Below are 17,943 nucleotides of genomic sequence, written 5' to 3' on the forward strand. Positions count from 1 at the left end.
CCACTAAAACGAGTTAAGTGTCAATATTTAATCCATCCCTCTCATTCAGAATCACTGTTGTACACAAGTTACATTTTTCTTTAATATCACAGGTTTTTTTTTTCCTCATCTTCCAGTTTCACCTCTCAAACAAACAAAAAAAAAGCAGATTGTATTATACAAATAATGCAAACCAATTTTCACACAGTGAATTGTTTTACAAAGTCATAAAATGGCGTAATAATGGCTACATCCACATTGGAGTAAGATGGTTCTAAACATTCCTTAATGGAGTATAATCTATATTTATATATATAAAACCTTTCCTTGTTGAAATCAAGCCTGTACCTTAATTTAAGAGATTTTTTTTTTTTTTTTTTTTTTTTTTTTGTAACAAGACAACTTGGAAGTAATCATAAAAAAGCCATTACATTTCCCAAAAAAGTTAGGAATAAAAAGGGAAAAAAAAAATGTATAGACACAGCCATAACAGTGTTAAGGTTCAAAATGAGTTAATTTTGCCTTTCATTTAAATGAATGCTACAGGTCCGCTCAAAACAGACACAATCCAGATAGAGAAATGAATATCATCCATTAGGAACAGACCCATTCTCAAAGAAAATCACATCACGCTGTGACTTCTCTGCTGGGGGATATAGAAATAACACATGCACAAAGCTCTTCTTGTAGTTTTTTTTTTTTTCCTGTTTTCTATTTTTTTTTTTTTTTTTAAAGATGTAAATGAGTTGTATGCCTCTTTAGTGGCTATATGTGGATGGTCAACATGATTTCATTTGTAAAACATACAAAAAAAAAAAAATATCCAAGAAACTCAGTGAGATCACTGATTAATTATATGTAATAAAAAAAATAATAAAAAAAAAAAGGAAGAAGAGAAAGGGTGGGGAGGGGGACAAAAAAGGGGCACCCAAGCAAGTGCCAGTTCGCCGGCACATTAAATACATATAGCACATTCCCATATAATCCAGAGGTTAAAATAAAACAAGCATCCTAGCAGTGCGCCACTTTGAAAACTGCCACTTTGTGACTGTAGCACACACTAGGGGGCGCTCCATGCAAAAGAATAGGAAAAATAGAAAAACAATATTTATGTATATACCTCACACCTGCTGAACGCCGTAAATGTGGCATGCTCTGGACAGTAACCGTATTTATCTGCAATTAGCAATGCAGCAAATTAAAAAAAAATGAAAAAAATGAAGGATTAGCACTAAATCGTGCTTGTCACCAAAAAGAGCAGCCAAGCAAAACCGAATGCTAGCGGCGACCGGAGTGACCAGAGCAGTTAATCAGATAGAAAGAGTTTACCCTGACCGCAGTAAAGAATACTGCATGCAGTCAGGAGCAGCCATGCAGGTTAGCTAGGTTAGTTTAGCTTAGCTTCTTAGATGCTAGCCCAACTGCTTTGCTTTATATAGCAGCACAGAAAGGGCGGTGGGGACAAAGTCACTCAGGTTGGACAGCTTATGGTGGTCAGCTTTTGCATGTCGGCAGATGTTCGAAGCAGGGATTCGTTCAAGGTTTCTACCTCCATGTTATTCTTGCTTTGTTTTCAACATAATAATCTAATATAATAATAATAATACACAGATGAGCCAAAATGTGATGAACACTCAGATGAAGCCAATAACAGTGATTATCTCGTAATAGCGGTGCATGACAAAGTCTGGGATATCGGTCAGACAGAACTTGAGAAAAGTGGTCCTTGTAGTCAGTGTGTTGGATTAGAGGGGGGGATGGTCAGGCGTGAATACCTAAGAAACGGTGCCTGGGGTAAATAGCTATGAGTACTGGGTTGAAAAATCTCCAGCAAGGCTAGTGGGGGCTCCTTGGCTGCTGTGGTGAGTAACTGCCAACAGCGGTCTTAACCCACCCTGGGTCCCAGGCGCTAGAAGGGCTACCCGTGTCAGACACGTGTCAGAGTGCCCATGCTAACTCCCGTCCACTGTCGAATGTGCCTTGACTGGCCCTTAGAGCAACGGAAGAAGGTCGTCTATACCTGGACGCTGCACCTTTGCACCTTACAGTCCCTAAAGGATCATCTGCTGCTGCTGATAATGTCTTGGTGCCCGCTCCCATACAACACCTTCAGAGCGAGCAGATATGCATCATCAGCTGGTCATAATATTTTGGCTCACTGGTGTACACTGTATAGGCATTTTCGATCCAGGCTATGTTGAAGGTAGACGATCTCGGTACGTCATAAAGGCAATCAAGAATCAAGTCACCCTCAGCGACCCTCCACAAGTAACACCATGCAAAGTGACCACCGGGGCGAAAGCATTCGGCAACGCCCAGCGTTTCTAATATTATTAAGAATTTTACGAGAATTCAATCAAGGAGCGGGAAAGGGGAACATTAAAGGTCCAAGGATGACAAATACGGCTACTGCACGAGGAAGTGCTTGTCGAGCAGGACGACTAGAACATCGCTAGGCCCTCGAAACCTCGTCAGCTTCATCTCTGCATGTCTACGAACTGTGAGCTCAAGTCTAAGCTTGACAAAGCCTGCCTACAAAAAGGCAGCATGCTCTTCTCGAGCAAGAACATAAACAGAGGAAAAAGAACCATAAACAAAAACAACCACAAGCATCATCATAATAGTAATCGACGATACCACGACAGCTATAGCACAACCCCCCCCAAAAAACAAAGGTTAACATGTTAAGAGATTGCACCCAAAATTGGAGCTTAATATCATAGTCGGTCTCAAGAGACTAGAACAGAATCTCACACGTGAAGAATGTCATCACTACAGGAAGACTTCAGAGCTTGTCCACTTCTTGATCTTTCTGTCTTTTTCTGGGGCAGCCTTTTTTTGTTTTAAATAGTCAGTGAATATATTATGTGCAAAAACACACATTAGGTCAAAGCAAGGTGATACAGGTATAAGCTGAATACATGCTGTCTCCACGGAGAGTCAATTTAAATATTAGGGGAAAAAAAAATTACCAAAAGAAAAACAAAACAAAAAAAAAAAGCTCATGTGAGGTTATAGAGAGCTACTTTACAAGCCTAATCAATACCCATCGAGGCTGATTAGGTGATCCTGTTTAATCTAAACAACACCTGTCTGGTTAACTTCGTGGTAATCAGTTCTGGGGGCGGTTGTCTCCAGTGTATCTGAACTTCCGTCTCAACCCGTCCACTCATGCTCCATGCATCCATCCAAACCCAGCCAGCCGACCGACCGACTGCCCGCCATTCTAGGTCTGCTGTTGTTGAAACGACCATCTCCTACTATGGTTTTCTGTGCAGCGGCTGACATGAATATGCAGACGTGACCAGGGAACCCAAATAAGCAACTTCACAGAAGTCAGGGAGAATTGATGAGAATTTCCGGAATAGGCTGCGATTGCGTGAAACGGAAGAGGCGTCGGGAACACCAAACAAAACCAAGCCAAACTTCCTGACCAAACCAAACTGAACACAACACACCGAACTCCAAACCTGGGAACACGGGAATCCGAAAGTGTCATTCTTCCTTGGATAAGAACAGTACAAAACGAAAAAAAAACGAAACAAAACAAAGCACACACTCATAGAAAAACACGGAAAAAGTGCTCGTTTTCTTTTAGACGTTTGTTTGCGCTCTATAAAACAGAGCGCTTTTGGTGCGCGCCTTTCCACGGACTTACAAATTCCAAACAGTTCTGTAGCCAAACCATAAACGAAACGAAATCTTACAACTGATCGCTTATCTTCGACCCCCGTGTTCCAGGCAGAGCTTGGAGCCCGGAGCTCCTTTCGTCTCACGTTGAAGATGCACGGCCACGCTCACGCTGTACCTTGTTAAGGGAAACCTGCAGTAATGCTCCATACAAAATGGACCAATAAAAAAAAAAAAAAAAAAAAAGTTATATTTATATATAGGCTCTCCGTGCTACTTTGTGCCTGGTCAGTCAGATCATATTCGATGCTGCACAGATGTACTTATGGCGTTTTAACACAGACCAACTGCATAAGGCTTCTCGTGCCCTACGAGAACTAGGCTACAACGCCCGGATGCTACAGAACCAGTGGTACTTCTGTTCTTCTGTGAGGCCAATCGTCAGGTTCGTTTGCTTGCTTGCTTGTTTTAATCCTTCATGCCTGCTCTGGCTTTACTGTTGGTATTTTAAATAATACGTACACCGAGGGAATATAGAAAGGGGTGGGGGGGGAGAAAAAAAAAGAAAATAAGATAAGGTAAGGTAATCAGATGCCCTGGTTTCCAGGCGATGAGATGTCATTTAAAACAAAAAGCTCATTCACAGAACAAAAAGAAAGAAAATTCATATCACGGCAGATACTGCTCATTTTTCTAGATAAAACAAAGAGAAGTTGTGTCTGTGCATGCATGTAACAGCATGCAGAGGTGTGTGTGTGTGTGTGTGTCTCAAATCGATGTGTTCCATTCAGAAATTTAAAGAGTTTCTAATCTCTTCAAAATAATCGGTGTAAACACATGCTAACTCTTTCCACAGATTACTGAATCTCAGCTTCTCAAGTACAGGTGTATGTCTGTGTGTGTGTGTGTGTGTGTGTGTGTGTGTGTGTGTGTGTGTGTGCGTGAGCGCTACTCTTAAGAGCAAGAGTGAACACCGTTCTTCTGCAGCTCCGAGCCACTCGCCGCTTGGTCTCCGGAGCAAAGGGTGAGTGAAGATGTTTTGCTGGTCAGAGACAGCATAGATCCCCCCACGCTGACCGGCACCATGCTGCTCGAGCCGTTTGAGACGTCACTGAGGGCAACAAAAGGCAAGACTATGGATTAAGAAAAGACTAAGGATTCTAGCAGGATTCCACGTTTAAAAGTTAGGAGTTCACCGATTATGATGATCTCTCCACACTCACCCCAGTGCTAAGGAGAGCTCCTCCAGCTGGGCTTTATGGTCAGGCTGCCCATTTTCAGAGGCTTTCAGCTTGTACTGGACTTCGTGTGCCACTTGGCTCTCCTGTAATCAGATAATGAAGAATGTTCACACAACAGGAAGGACTGGAGCAAACGATTACTTTTTACTCTCAAATGTTCTGTACTTTTCTTATTTCTTTGGTGTGCAAGCCATAGAAGATGCTATCTTCATGTGTGAAAGGGTTTTGGCCCCTTCTGCAATTCAGCACAGCGGAAACCACTGCTAAATCAGGAGCATGAGTTCTTGTATTATGTCTGCCAAGACACACCTAGATCAGTGGTTCCCAACCCTGGTTCTGAAGAACCCCCTGCCCTTAACATTTTAGTGGTTCCCTGCTCTAACACACTACCTTTAACTGAGGAAGTGCTTGTTAAAAGATCCGATTAGCTGGATCTGGTGTGCTGGGAGCAGGGAAAACACTACAATGATCAGGGCAGGGAAGCACTGACCTAAAGGATTCTCCTAAGTTTTGGAAACCACACTCTATAGACACAAATACAGTTGAGGTTTTTTTAAAATAAGGACCTCATACCAGCAGTGAAGCATGGTGGCGGTAGTGTGGTTTGGGACGCTTTGCCATCATTAAGAGGACTATAAGTATTATGCCCTGTTTTAGAGAATTCTTTAATTCTTCATCGGTCCGTGAGCGGAAGCGCGATTGGGTCATGCAACAGGACAGTGATCCAAAGCACACAAGCAAGCTGTCTTACCATGGATTAAAAAAAAAAAAAAAAAAGAGAAACCTTAACTTCTGGAATGGCCTAGTCAAAGTCAAATTGCGACCGCAGTTGAAAGAAATGCTAGAGAAGCACTGTAGAAATGTTATGATACTTACACCCCCTATTAGAAAGTTTCATTCAGCTGTTATTGCAGCTGAATGACTGTGTAACCACCTACTGCAAGTAAAGGGGTAATCCCTTCTACACCAGAGGGGATTAAATGTTCTATATCTTCTCTTCAAAAATACATTAAATGTTTGGTTCCCTTCAGAGTCTCTTTTATGTATTACTATGTTTTGGTTTAAGCTGTGATGTCATTCAGTGTTCGAAATGTGGACTGCACAAATTCAGTAACTTTAACTAGTCTATTCCTATCAGTCACTACTAGTCACTTATAGGCAGCCCTAATGCCGGCTCACCATGGCGATTTCGCGGGTCCTCTTGCCAATCTCCCGCTCCACGTGGTGGAGCTCTAGACTGAGCTGCTCGCTGGACACAGTGCCTCCTGAAGCCCATTTAGCAGCAGAAGGCTGGGCAGCCAGAGCGCTGGCCTCTCTTTGCAGAAGCATGGAGTTACTGGCAGCCTGCACACACACACACACACACAGCATTAATAGGGGGCTTCAGAGCAAGAGTGGGCATCATTCCTGTCTGTCTACAGCACACACATGCACACTATTCTTAAACTGGTGATGCTCCTTCATTAGCAGGACATTTACAAGCTATGTTCAGCGGAGGCTCATGTGCTAACAGCAAATAAAAGTACATTAAAAAAAATTTTAATGCAGAGATTAAGCAAGCTTGTTGGCTCTCAAAGATTGGTGGTTTTGATGAATGTATACAGAGATTATTACTTGTATAGTGTGGTGTGCTTTTTTTTTTTTTATAGGGGTGAAATATAAGTGAAAAAGCACCATCAGTTGAAATCATGATTGGGGGGCCAACACCCACACTATGGGCAAACAGTGAAATCCTCAGCATTAAGACATGCTAAATGCACTGTACTGTTTGTTTTTGAACTCAGGGACACACACCTCCATGCCACGGATCTGTGTCTGCTGACTGATCTGTTGGTTGACCTGCTGAAGCTCGATCTTCAGCTGCTCTCTGTCAGGGGCGGACACGGGCAGACTGTAGAACACAAAAGACAAAAACAAGACAATCGTTACCACAAGCAAATGCACCCGAATTATCCAAACATATGTGCCACCAACCAGGGTTACACACACACACACACACACACACACACACACACACACACACACACACACACACACACACACTGGAAGAATAGTCACAACCATACCGTTCACTGAAGTGTCCTGGAGAGGCCATACTCTGGTGCTGCGGGTAGGACACACTGCCCCAGCCTCCATGGTTCCCATAGGAGTACTCAGCTAAGGGGGCAAGAGAGATACTCAATTTGAAGGACTGCTCTAAATTCACAGATAATGTCACCATCTTCACATTTTTGTGCAGCCAACAGCCTAAACTTTGCACAACGCATTGTGTTTGTTATATTATATTTATATGCAAATACACAACAACTTCTACAACTTTGGTAGTTCACAAAAGGACCACCCGGAAATTTGACAATGGTTAAAGTGCCAAGTTATTGTTTACAGGGCTGTAGGTTCAATACCATGATTGGGCCCTTGAGCAAGGCCCTCTCTTAACCCCTTTCTGCTCCATGGGTGCTGTACCATGGCAAGAATTTTGTTGTGCTGTACCCAGTGTACAATTATGTATGTAGTCGTTCCAACTGACCTGCCATAGTTATGTGTTTTGAGCCAGAGCCCTGAGAGGAGGCCATGGCCTGCACTGGGCCGGTGGTCTGGTAGCCTGTTTTGGAGGTGCGGGAGATGGCCCCGAAGGGCGAAACTGTGGGCAGGGGGCCGAATGGGATGATGGGGTCGTCGTCTTTGGCTTCTGCAGAACGGCGCTGGGCGTCCAGAGGTGGTTCACGCAGACTCTTTCCCTCCATATTCTGTCAAAAGCATAGAAAGGTGTTCTTCATTGCTTTATTGATGCTAACAGAGAATGCTGAGGAGGATGAGGTACAAGGGGGTGAATATGTTCAAAGGGGTCTCCTACCATCATCTCCACAGCGCCAGCTGACATGGCATCTTTCGGTTTTGGGTCTTTGGAGCCGATGTATGATCCTATAGTATCACATGACCATGGGGAGTACTGTCCGGCGTAGTCTGGTTCCCGGGTTCCAAAGGCTTTGGAGCCGTCCTCTATGTACTGCAAGACAGAAGAAGCAGGTTAGGGCAAAGCCTATAGAGACCAGTAGTAATAGTGCCCAATGGTAGCTGGAAAAGAGACCAGTTCCCCTGCAGTTCATTACAAAGTTATCAAGAACCCTCTTGTATGAGAAGATTTGGAACACAGGATTCAATTAGAACCCAGAATTAAAAAAAAAAAAAAGCAATACAGGAATCTCATATGCATGTTAGCTTTTAGATAGAGTCTATAGCTATATAGACAACTGAAGACATCAAAGAATAAGAATGAGAAAAAGCCCAGGCTTACCTCTTGGGGATAGTCGCTAGGGAAGACATGAGAGGGCAGGGTGGGGGAAGCAGCGAAGGGAGGAGGAGAGATAACTTTTCTCTCCTCCAGCTGGTTTAGCAACTCCTTACGCCTGCGGTGCAAGTAGTCCAGGCTGGGCTGGGAGCGGCCATACGGATCCTAGAACAAGAGTAAGCACAAACGCAATGTCACGGCTTACCACAAAAACACAAACATCCCTGCTAGAGTACTCAATACCAGCTTAACAACATTCATGTGACGTAGGTAGGGTTCAACACAAGTCCAAAAAACGCTTAGCAAATACCTGGATGTTGAACATCACAGTCATCACTGTAGTTCTGATACTTAAAGGTTACTAACAAGAGCATCACAGACCCCTCTGACTCACCCGGACATGGGATCGGATTTGACCATGATGCGGCGCGGGTGGGTAGTAGCCCTCAGGTGGATACCTCTCCCGTGACGATGACTCAGGGTGATAGAGGGAGCCGGGCGCCCCAGCAGTGGGAGGAGGCAGCGGAGCAGGCGGGACGTCCAGGGGCACAGGGCTCATTCGGACCAGCTCGTCTCGCGGAGGTGCAAAGGACTGTGGAGGAGGTGGGGGTCCGGCGTAGGGGCCGTGCCGACGGCTGTCGTAATGGGAGGGTGGAGGGTAGGGGTGAGGGTTAACGGCTGAGAAAGGAGGGCCGGAGTGGGGGCCCGGATACTGGCGTTCGGGCCCATACCCGGGGTAAGGGTCTTGATACGGAGCGACAGCAGACTCCCCTGGGGGAGGAGGGTTACGGATGTAACGGGGTGGTACGTATTGAGGAGGCTGGTAGGGGTAAGGGTTACCTGGAGGACAGAAAACAGGAATGCTAAGAGTCATCTTTAAGGTTTTATTTATTTTTTTTTAAATATCACACTTATACTAGTTTGAACCGTAACCAACAAACAAATGTGCCGGATAAGTCTCTGGAGACTCTACACATCAACAGATGTTGCATTTGCTTTAGTTTCAACATGGTTGTTGTTTCTTACCAGTAGAGTATGATGTATCATACTGAGATCCAGAGGGTGCTCTAGCCTCGGGGTAGAAAAGTTCAGGCTGTTGTTGGGGGTACATGGGCGGTGCCCCACGGGGCACACCAGCCAGCTGCTTGGCCAGGGGCAGGTGCTCAGCCCTGGGGTGGGCTATGGCATGCGGTGGCAGGGGCAGGCCAGATTTATCCAAACTGTAGAGAAATAAGATATGGGTCAGCGATTAAGGGGGACAGTTTTAGTTGCTCATAAGTTATTAGACATGGCATAGAAGTACCAACGGCTTTGGACACACACACACACACACACACACACACACACACACACACACACACGGTATCACAGAGCAGTTCTGAGGAAAGTGTGGGGTACCCTGGTCCAGAGCACCAGTTAACAGACGTCTGTGCCGGCCAACAACGCTTAAGAGCTGTGAGGGGAGAGAGCACCATCTACCCAGCCGGTAACTGTGGCAACTGTGCCTTGATCCCCGCGCCATAGTGGTAGCGCATTAGACTGCTGAGCCACTTTAAGCCTGCTCTGCACATTTTAGGTGTTTACCCTGCTCCCAACACACCTGATCCAGCCAATTAATGGCATCATTAACATGCCCTTCCTGAGTTGATGGCAGTGTGCTTCAACAGGAGCCCACTCAAATGTACAGGGCCAGGTTGGGAACCACTGATTTACTGATTATAAACCTGATTTGTGGTTGACGTGATGATGAACAGATGTATGGAGCAGTACGCACCTGTCAGGGGGTGAGCCTGGAGCGCTCATGCTGCCAGGATCCATCTTGGGCTTGCGCATGAGCTCATAGTGGGAAGGTTCTGGTCCACGGCCCAAAAGCTGTGGCACTGGGGTGCCGGGGCAGGCGGCCACGATGCCGTTGGTGAGAGGGGAGGGCTTACGGGTCACGCCCTCAAGAGTGACGCCGTCTTCTGGCAGCAATCCGGGAGGACACGGCAGCCTCGGAGCCAGGCGCTTGTTCATCTTGCGATATCTGGAGAGGAGGAGAGGTGTGACATTCAGTCCTCCAGGGCTCGCTTGCATTCAAATGTAATGCAAAAATGCTTGAACTCTCAACCACCCATGTCATTTTGTAGCATTTCTATTGGTCCAGTCATCATGACATTTTAGAACGATGTAAAGAAGAACTGCGAGGATTTGCATTATGTCAAAAAGTCAAAACTGCAAAAATGGAGATGCAAGGATTTTGAGTGAGAGCAAGGTTTTAGGAAATTGTGTGTGACACTACAGCCTGATTCTTGCGCAGTGCAGCGTGCTGGAGCAGGGATTATAACGGTTATTCATTCTACCTTATTCCTCCTATTTTTTCATTCCTTTAATTCAGGGTTTTAGTGCCATTTCACTTCAATAGTAGAATTAGTCACGACATTACCATAAGAATGGGTTGGCTTGAGACCTGAAGGTCGCTGGTTCAATCCCCAGAACAGTCATTAACAGCAGAGGATGCAGAGCATCTAAACCCCAATTGCTCCCTGGGGGCTGAGGTGGTTGGCCATCTCTCTGGGTGCGTGTTCCCACCGTCCTAACCACCAGCGTTAATGTGCTTACTGCCACAGAAGGGCTAAAAGCAGAGGCTGAGTTCTGTTGTATTGATGTGAAACGCTGCTAAAGTGTGCTTATGTAACATTTATTACATGGTTATACATTTCAGTTTGTCGGTTTCCTATTTCAATTAACACTTACTGTTGTCTTCATTATGAACTGTTCCTATTTTAGGCTTATTATTCACTGCCTGCTCTATTCACATGACAAATGACTAACTCTGTGCAAGGGCATTTGCATAACCGCTCAAACGTGAGAACAAAGAATACTACTACTACTAACTTCTCCAGCTCCTCCTGCGAGTGGGCGAAGGTGCAGCTGGCCCCTCTGGGGCAGCCCCCTTTCTGTTTCATATCGCGGCACATGTAGGTCTTGTACTTGCTGTGCTGGGGCGGCTGCTGCTGGTCTGTGCCCTTCTTGCTGTGGTTCTGGATGAAGTCCACCAGGCCGTGCACCACCGTCTTCACTGCAACCAGACCCTTCTCCAGCTGCTCCCAAGTGGGAGGGGGGGCATCTGCAGACAGAGGATATATAGTTCATGCTTTATGTCAGAGCAAGTTCTTAAACCCTCATTGGTTTCTCTTTTAAAGATGTGGGAGGTAGGGGAACCTCCCCAATGTGGTCAGAGAGGTGCCCAAATCCAAAAAAACAGGTAGGGTGTTTATTCTATTCTCAGACTTACAAAAACTACAACAGGAAGGCAGTGCGAGAGATTTTTGCAAAGCTATGCTAAAAAACAGTCAAATCTGATCTAAAACTGAGTCCGGGAGGCAACCTTCCCTGAACATTTTAGTGCTTTCCCTGCTCCCAACACACCCGATTAAGCTAATCAGCTCATTAACAAGCCATTTAAGAATTGCATGGGCTGGGTGCCTCCAGAACCAGGGTTAAGAAACACTGCATTAAAGGATACATTTATGATGCACCTGCCTTCATTGTCCTGAATGCAAAAAATTTACCTGGACTGGGGTCAATGTTGGCCAGCAGCTCCAGGTGAGGTCTCAACCGGTTCAGGTTTGCAGGATCGCCCGTTCTCTGCAGCGCTATAGTCAGTTCCTGCACGCTCTGAGCGAATGACGCAGGTGTCTGCAACTAAAGGTCAACCAAAGCAAGACAAGTTATATTTCCTTCCCAGAAAATATGAATATACATCATGCATGCTGGACGTCTGCAGTTGCACAGGTTTCCGGTAATAAGTAGAAAGCTAATTACTTGTTATAGCTGTACAGCACTAAGAATGGAGCTTTAACAAAATGACTACGTAGAACCGCATGCTTAAGGCAGATTAACCAGAGCAAGAAAGGACTTGGAAAAGTATATAAAAGCTTTAGAACTATGCAATGCTCTACCACAACTAAAACTGACCTTATCTATGATGGACTGCATGTGGGACTTGTGGGACTGGTCTCCGTAGAGAAGGGAGGACCACTGGTCAGGGGCGATGCGCAGGCCTCCTTCCATGGCGATCTGTACAATCTGGGAGTCGTGCTCCCTCCGCAGAGCCTCGTACGTGCGGAACTCTTCTTTCAGCTGCATCAGTGAGGAGTCCTCGTCTCGCTTGGTCACCTGTGCAAGGTCGGAAAACATGGAATGTGATTAAAACAAGATAAAATTAGCAATTTTTACACACTGAAACCCAGACTCATCATTCCATTTTGCCCTAACTAACTGGTAACCATTTAGTATAGCATATTTTGTGGAGTCCCACAGGGTTCTCTATTAGGGTTTCTGAAAATGATGTTGATTGTGGCAGTAATGTAGTTACGGAACTGAAGAACACAGAATTTAAGGGGTTTTAAAGGGGGGGGGGGGGCTCCCACGGATCTGAATAATTTCCCCAGAAGGATTCATATACCAGCTATTGCTCATGAAAGGCCATCGTAAAATGCCCCACAACTATGGACATTATTTAAAAAAATAAAAAATAAATAAAAGTAAAGACTATTACTCAATTTTTATCAATTTCTTATTTTTTTATTTAGAAATTTGATTTCTTTTGTTTTTTCCATTTGTTTTTCAGGATTGGAAAACTAGCATATTTACTGGTTTCTCCAAGAACGTGTGAGAACTGAACTTTCTGCCATTTTTATAATGTATAACAAGTAAAAATTAATCAATAAAAAAAAAAATCACCATTAAACAATGGAAAGTTTGCTGACCTTAAAGCAAGAGGCGCGGTAAAGGAGCTGAACCACATGTCCAATACTGGTTTTGGAGGCCTGGGGGAACCTGGGCTCCAGACGCTGCACCACAAAGAGAACCAGAACCTTTCTGGACAGAGCAGATCCATCCTCCAGAGCGAGAAGCACCAGCTTCAGAGCCTCCTCCTGCATGGCTGCAAAGAGACCACACAAAAGACCAAAACGTAAGACACAAATATATCTAAAATGTCACAGAATGTTAAATTAGGTCTCATCTTTGCACTCATCTTTGACCAGTGACTGAGCCTCAACTTTCAACTAAAGCACACATGTTAACTGTTCCTACTGGACCTACTTCTATTTTCCCATCCATGAACCACCAGATCTTTACCTGGGCCCAGGAACTGGCAGCCTCTAGCCCTTACAGCAGCCCACAGGTTGGAGGAGAGCTGCTGGGGGTTCTGGTGCTGCAGGATGAGCTCGGTGACCGTGCGCTCGCCCAGAGAACGGGCCGCCCTCATGGCCCGCACTCGACCTTCCTCCTCCACCAGCTGACAGTGCACCAGAGTCACCAGCTTCCTCTGCATGGGCCGACTGAGCATGCTCTGTGCTGCGTTACTGAGCCCCACGCCTAGAACGAGGAACAAAAGAGCATAGAATTAGCGATTCAACCCACCCCACATACCACACGCTGCCAAGAAACACCTGACCCACCTGATCTTTAGACTACTAGGTTAAGCAGGAAGTGATGACACACTTGTCATTGGTACACACGCTTCCAAGACCCATTACCCGTTACCAGACTTACAGGCAGAACAATGTAATCTGTTTGGATGGGGGTTACCTCTCGCACTGCTGAGGGGTTTAAGGTAGAGTGCCAGCTCCTCCACACACTGTCGAGCCTCATCATAATGCTTGGTGTCCTCTGGACTAGTAATCAGTGCCACAGGCTGCAGTTTGGGCACCTGAAAGAGAGATTGTCAGTCAACAGTGTAACTTAGTATAATGGCATATGTTAATGGATTACTATAAGGATGTTTGTTTCTTAATGTCTTATTGATTTAGCCATAGCGCCTGTCTTAGAACCTGTGTCCTATCAATTAAAGGACATAGAAATATCATCTGCTGCACTTACAGTACAATGAAAGGGTAAATCAAGCCCCAAAATCTCCCTTTAAACCTCTGCATGTTATTAATAGCCGGTCTTAACACAATACATAATTTCTGCTATACAGACCCCATAACGGTGCAATAGTGCTTGAACCCTGATGCAATGCAATTTGAACACAGCAGCTTAAAAGCAAAGTGTTTCACCACAATTTAATAATAAATAATAAAATAAATATTAGTTGGTTGTTTGGTTGATTACAGGGCCCCTCCTGCCAACCAGTCATCACCCTGCAAATATCACTGAAAGGTGGTGAGTTTGCATATATGCTAATACCCATCGTTCAGGTTAGGTTGGAAGTGCCATCAACCCACCCCTGAGAGAGCAAGGCCAGTTGTGATCTCTTTGACTCCGTCAGCAGGACCCCAGATTCACACTAGGGATACTTGTGTGAATCATAATGCCATTCGAAGCCCCCCCAAACTTTTCCTTGTCAAAATCATTTTCAGGGCCCCTCGAGTGGTCCAGCAGACTAAGGTGCTCTCACTATGATCAGAGGGCCGCTGGTTCGATTCCCGTTCATGCTCCGGGATTGGCCTTGGCGTCTCCTGGGTGGGTAGATGGAGCCAGGTATGAGCTCTGCTCCAGGCGCATTGGTTGCCCCGCGGTGTAGCGCCAGAGCGAAGGGGTATGGTGGGTGGGATGTACACACAGGTTGGGTGGTCCAAATTGGGAAGGAAATGGGGGGGGGGGAGAAACTCCAAACACACCTGACCAGATAAGCAGAACTACACTTCACACTCACCTGACCCCCGACCAGCTGCAGAAGGGCAGAGTTGACTGGCAGCTGCTCGATGTCGGTGTTGATGGCCGTCTGGTCGAAGGGACAGGCCTTGCGGTGCAGCTTGTTCAGGCACATCTTGCAGACAGTGTGGCCGCACCCCAGACTGATGGGCCGGCGCACCGTCTCCTCGAACGTCTGGGTGCATATCGGACACAGCAAGAACTCCGTCCATTGTGGAGCTTGTACAGGCATCGTAGCTAGGGTGGTCTACATGTAAAATGAGCTAAGCTTGCTTAAAAAGTGTGAGGGGTGTGTGTGTGTGTGTGTTTGTGTTGGTGTGTGTGTGTGTATTGGGAAGGAGAAGGGGGGGTGTTTCATTAAACAAAAAAAAGGGGGAAAAAAACTGGAAGATTCCACTGGAATCAAAAAATCTTCTGAACACAGGAGTTCTTAAATAATTTCACACGTCCCGGGTGCTCATCACATAGTGTGAAACCTGAAACCTGCAACGAGACAAAACACAGGCACGGTTAAGTGGAGCGGACATAGCGGCCGCTGCCGTACTGCGGGAGGGACGCAGCGATATTGGAACTGTGGGCTGATGAAAATAACGATACTACTACTTTCCACTCGGTATCGGCTAGACGTCCTGGACCAGCGAGCTCTCCACCTGTGAATCTTGGATATTCACAAACTAGAGACCTCTCCAACTCCACCAACACCAAGATGCTTCGGGAGAACTGGACCCAGGGCTTCTGGAATATCGGAATATCCAACCTAAACACTGCTCATCTCGTTTCTTCCTATTCTTTTTTTAATAATACAACTCTGACACCGACATGGTTCCAATACCACTGTTCATCCCTGCTTACAGCACAGCCCATCTTCCTTTGAGCAAAACAGGGCAACAGTGTAAACATACCCAAGCACTGTCCCCACCACCACGATTGAGATCACGGTGCATCCTTAGCTAATTAACACACCTTCCTTAGAGGAAAATAAAAGCCTCTGGCTGTGTACAAACACATTTTTCTTCCTATACTGCCCCAACACTGACATACACTGGCTGGGTTAACCAAAATGGGGACAAAGGAGCGACTGGTTGTTGCTGCCTAAACAAGAGAAGCAGCCAGCTGCAGAAACTGCAGCGCAAACAGACGAGCGCTGGAGAGCATCGTTAAGCTGGCTTACGTTAAAAAGTAAAAACGACACCAAATATGAGGCATTTCTGCTGCTTTTCACCTCGTTATCTCTATTCTATATCCTATTAGCTATATTCCATTAGCGCTAGCTAGCTATCTAACGTTACACTACAACGTTACAGCGGCGCAGAGAGCTAGCGCTAGCTATCTAGCTAATAGCTAGCTAGTTAGCACTGTCGGCTAACCGGCTAACTCGCCTGTCAGCGCCAATATTAGACAGACACGATTAATAAAAATGTTGTAAAACGTGGCTTCGGTGATTTTACAACTTCCAGAGGCATATATATTACAGAAGACGTGGCTGTTAAAGCACATAGCGCCGGTGCTAGCTCGCTACAACACTCGCTACCGTAAGCCGGCTATCGAGCTAGCTAACTAGCTAGCTAGCTAACATTGTTTGCGGCGTTAAACTCGTCCATTCCTTTAAGTTAGACAGCTAGCTGTTAAATATTTTATTTAAAAATCAATAAGTTATAACTGACATGTGCCTGAGAAGCAGGTCGATGTAGCTAGCTGTAGGCAATGGGGATATCTAGCTAGCTAAAATGAGGACAATACGTGAAGTTTACGCTGAAGCTACACCGTTTAACACGCCGATTATGTAACGCAGAAATAACAAACTAAACTACCCCTTTAAAAGAGCATTTCACTCAGTTCAGAACCCCCTCAAATGAAGCACAACTGCGGGTCAAGACAGATAAGCTGTGAAAGACTCATAAACGCCTCCAAGTGAAAGAAAGGCTGTGTGCAGGTTCAGCTAGCATCGTTAGCTTAGCCGGCTCGCGGACAGCTCAGGCTAAAAACACGAGCAGCTAGCGACCAAGCCAGCTCGTTTTCTACTTCTCTCAGTTTCTGGAAATAAACATCTCAATATTCTGCGATTAATCAAAGCCCCAAAATGTCAGAAATGTCACCCAAAGCAAAGCTGGCTTAATTTGCACGTCGCGTTTTGGTCGTTGAGCTACACGGGCTGGCTGATCGCGTTAGCGCGTTAGCAGCCGGTCCCCACCCAGAGACACAGACACAGACAGAGGCACACAGACATTTTGGGTGCACGAAAAAACCTGGTTTTTGCACATTTTTGAGACGTACTCATCCTAGAATGGCTATTCAGCGTCTTCATCTTTTCTTTAGAAAACGTCCCGTCATTTCGTCGGTCGCCATCGTCGACCGTGGAGCAGGTTGCCGAAGTTCTTCGGGAGTTTCTATCTCTCCCTTTACACCTCTATCTCTCTCTCTCTCTCTTTCTCTCTCGCTCACTCACTCACACTCACAAAACCCCAAAACTGGCAGTATCATCCGCCGACAGGGCCACCAGCTCGGAGCGCCAGCAGCGGTCAGAGCGCAGCACTGCACCCACACCCCCCCACCCCACCCCACAGCAGCACTGGCCTGCATTCCAGGATCAGACGATCATATTTCCACATATTCGTCATCTAGGAATTTTCTGAAAAATTCCCTCCGATCCGATCTGAAGATAGGAGACTCTTGGTGTGTGTAACAGAGCACCTTTCTCAAGCAGATCCACAACCCTCAGAGGGAGGGTTAGCCAGGCTAAAGCATATCAAAGCATCCTATAAACATGGTGGAGGTAGTTTTACACACTGGTACACTTTTAATAACTCCATAAGATTCAGAGTTATGATCAAATTAACATCCAAATGAATGTACAGAATTTTTCAATGAATATTAAAAAAAGAATTTTCACAGTAAAGTTATAACTGATATGTGCCTGAGAAGCAGGTCGATGTAGCTAGCTGTAGGCAATGGGAATATCTAGCTAGCTAAAATGAGGACAATACGTGAAGTTTACGCTAAAGCTACACCGTTTAACACGCCGATTATGTAACGCAGAAATAACAAACTAAACTACCCCTTTAAAAGAGCATTTCACTCAATTCAGAACCCCCTCAAATGAAGCATCCTCAAAGCATCCTATAAACATGGTGGAGGTAGTTTTACACACTGGTACAC

At 45.6% G+C, this 17,943-nt stretch overlaps 1 protein-coding gene across 2 annotated transcripts; it reads right to left on the reverse strand.

Annotated features, from left to right (window-relative positions):
- Positions 1-13: 13 nt before the first annotated feature.
- rc3h1b (ring finger and CCCH-type domains 1b) lies at positions 14-17,207 on the reverse strand. Of its 2 annotated transcripts, none has more exons than XM_072688332.1 (19): positions 17,062-17,207; positions 14,789-15,270; positions 13,720-13,840; positions 13,267-13,506; positions 12,894-13,069; positions 12,100-12,300; positions 11,694-11,826; positions 11,017-11,248; positions 9,914-10,165; positions 9,166-9,359; positions 8,534-8,979; positions 8,146-8,304; positions 7,705-7,857; positions 7,378-7,597; positions 6,917-7,007; positions 6,645-6,741; positions 6,030-6,194; positions 4,833-4,933; positions 14-4,720 (listed from the first exon to the last, which is right to left on the reverse strand). In XM_072688332.1, the coding sequence occupies exons 2-19, from the start codon at positions 15,017-15,019 to the stop codon at positions 4,564-4,566; spliced, it is 3,369 nt and encodes a 1,122-aa protein (XP_072544433.1). In that variant the 5' UTR covers positions 15,020-15,270; positions 17,062-17,207; the 3' UTR covers positions 14-4,563. The 2 variants fall into 2 exon arrangements, with proteins under 2 accessions (XP_072544433.1, XP_072544434.1); XM_072688333.1 differs by lacking the exon at positions 17,062-17,207 and adding an exon at positions 15,690-15,738.
- Between the last annotated feature and the right edge of the window lie 736 nt (positions 17,208-17,943).

This window comes from Salminus brasiliensis, chromosome 9, assembly GCF_030463535.1.
Source record: "Salminus brasiliensis chromosome 9, fSalBra1.hap2, whole genome shotgun sequence".
NCBI classification, from domain to species: Eukaryota; Metazoa; Chordata; class Actinopteri; order Characiformes; family Bryconidae; genus Salminus; species Salminus brasiliensis.

Coding starts and splice junctions, on each gene's coding strand:
- rc3h1b (XM_072688332.1), bottom strand. CDS start 15,019: ATGCCTGTACAAGCTCCACAATGGACGGAGTTCTTGCTGTGTCCGATA. Junction 10,166..11,016: donor TCGCAGGAGGAGCTGGAGAA/GTTAGTAGTAGT, acceptor CCTCCTCTCCAG/ATATCGCAAGATGAACAAGC. Junction 9,360..9,913: donor CCAGGCTCACCCCCTGACAG/GTGCGTACTGCT, acceptor ATTTCTCTACAG/TTTGGATAAATCTGGCCTGC.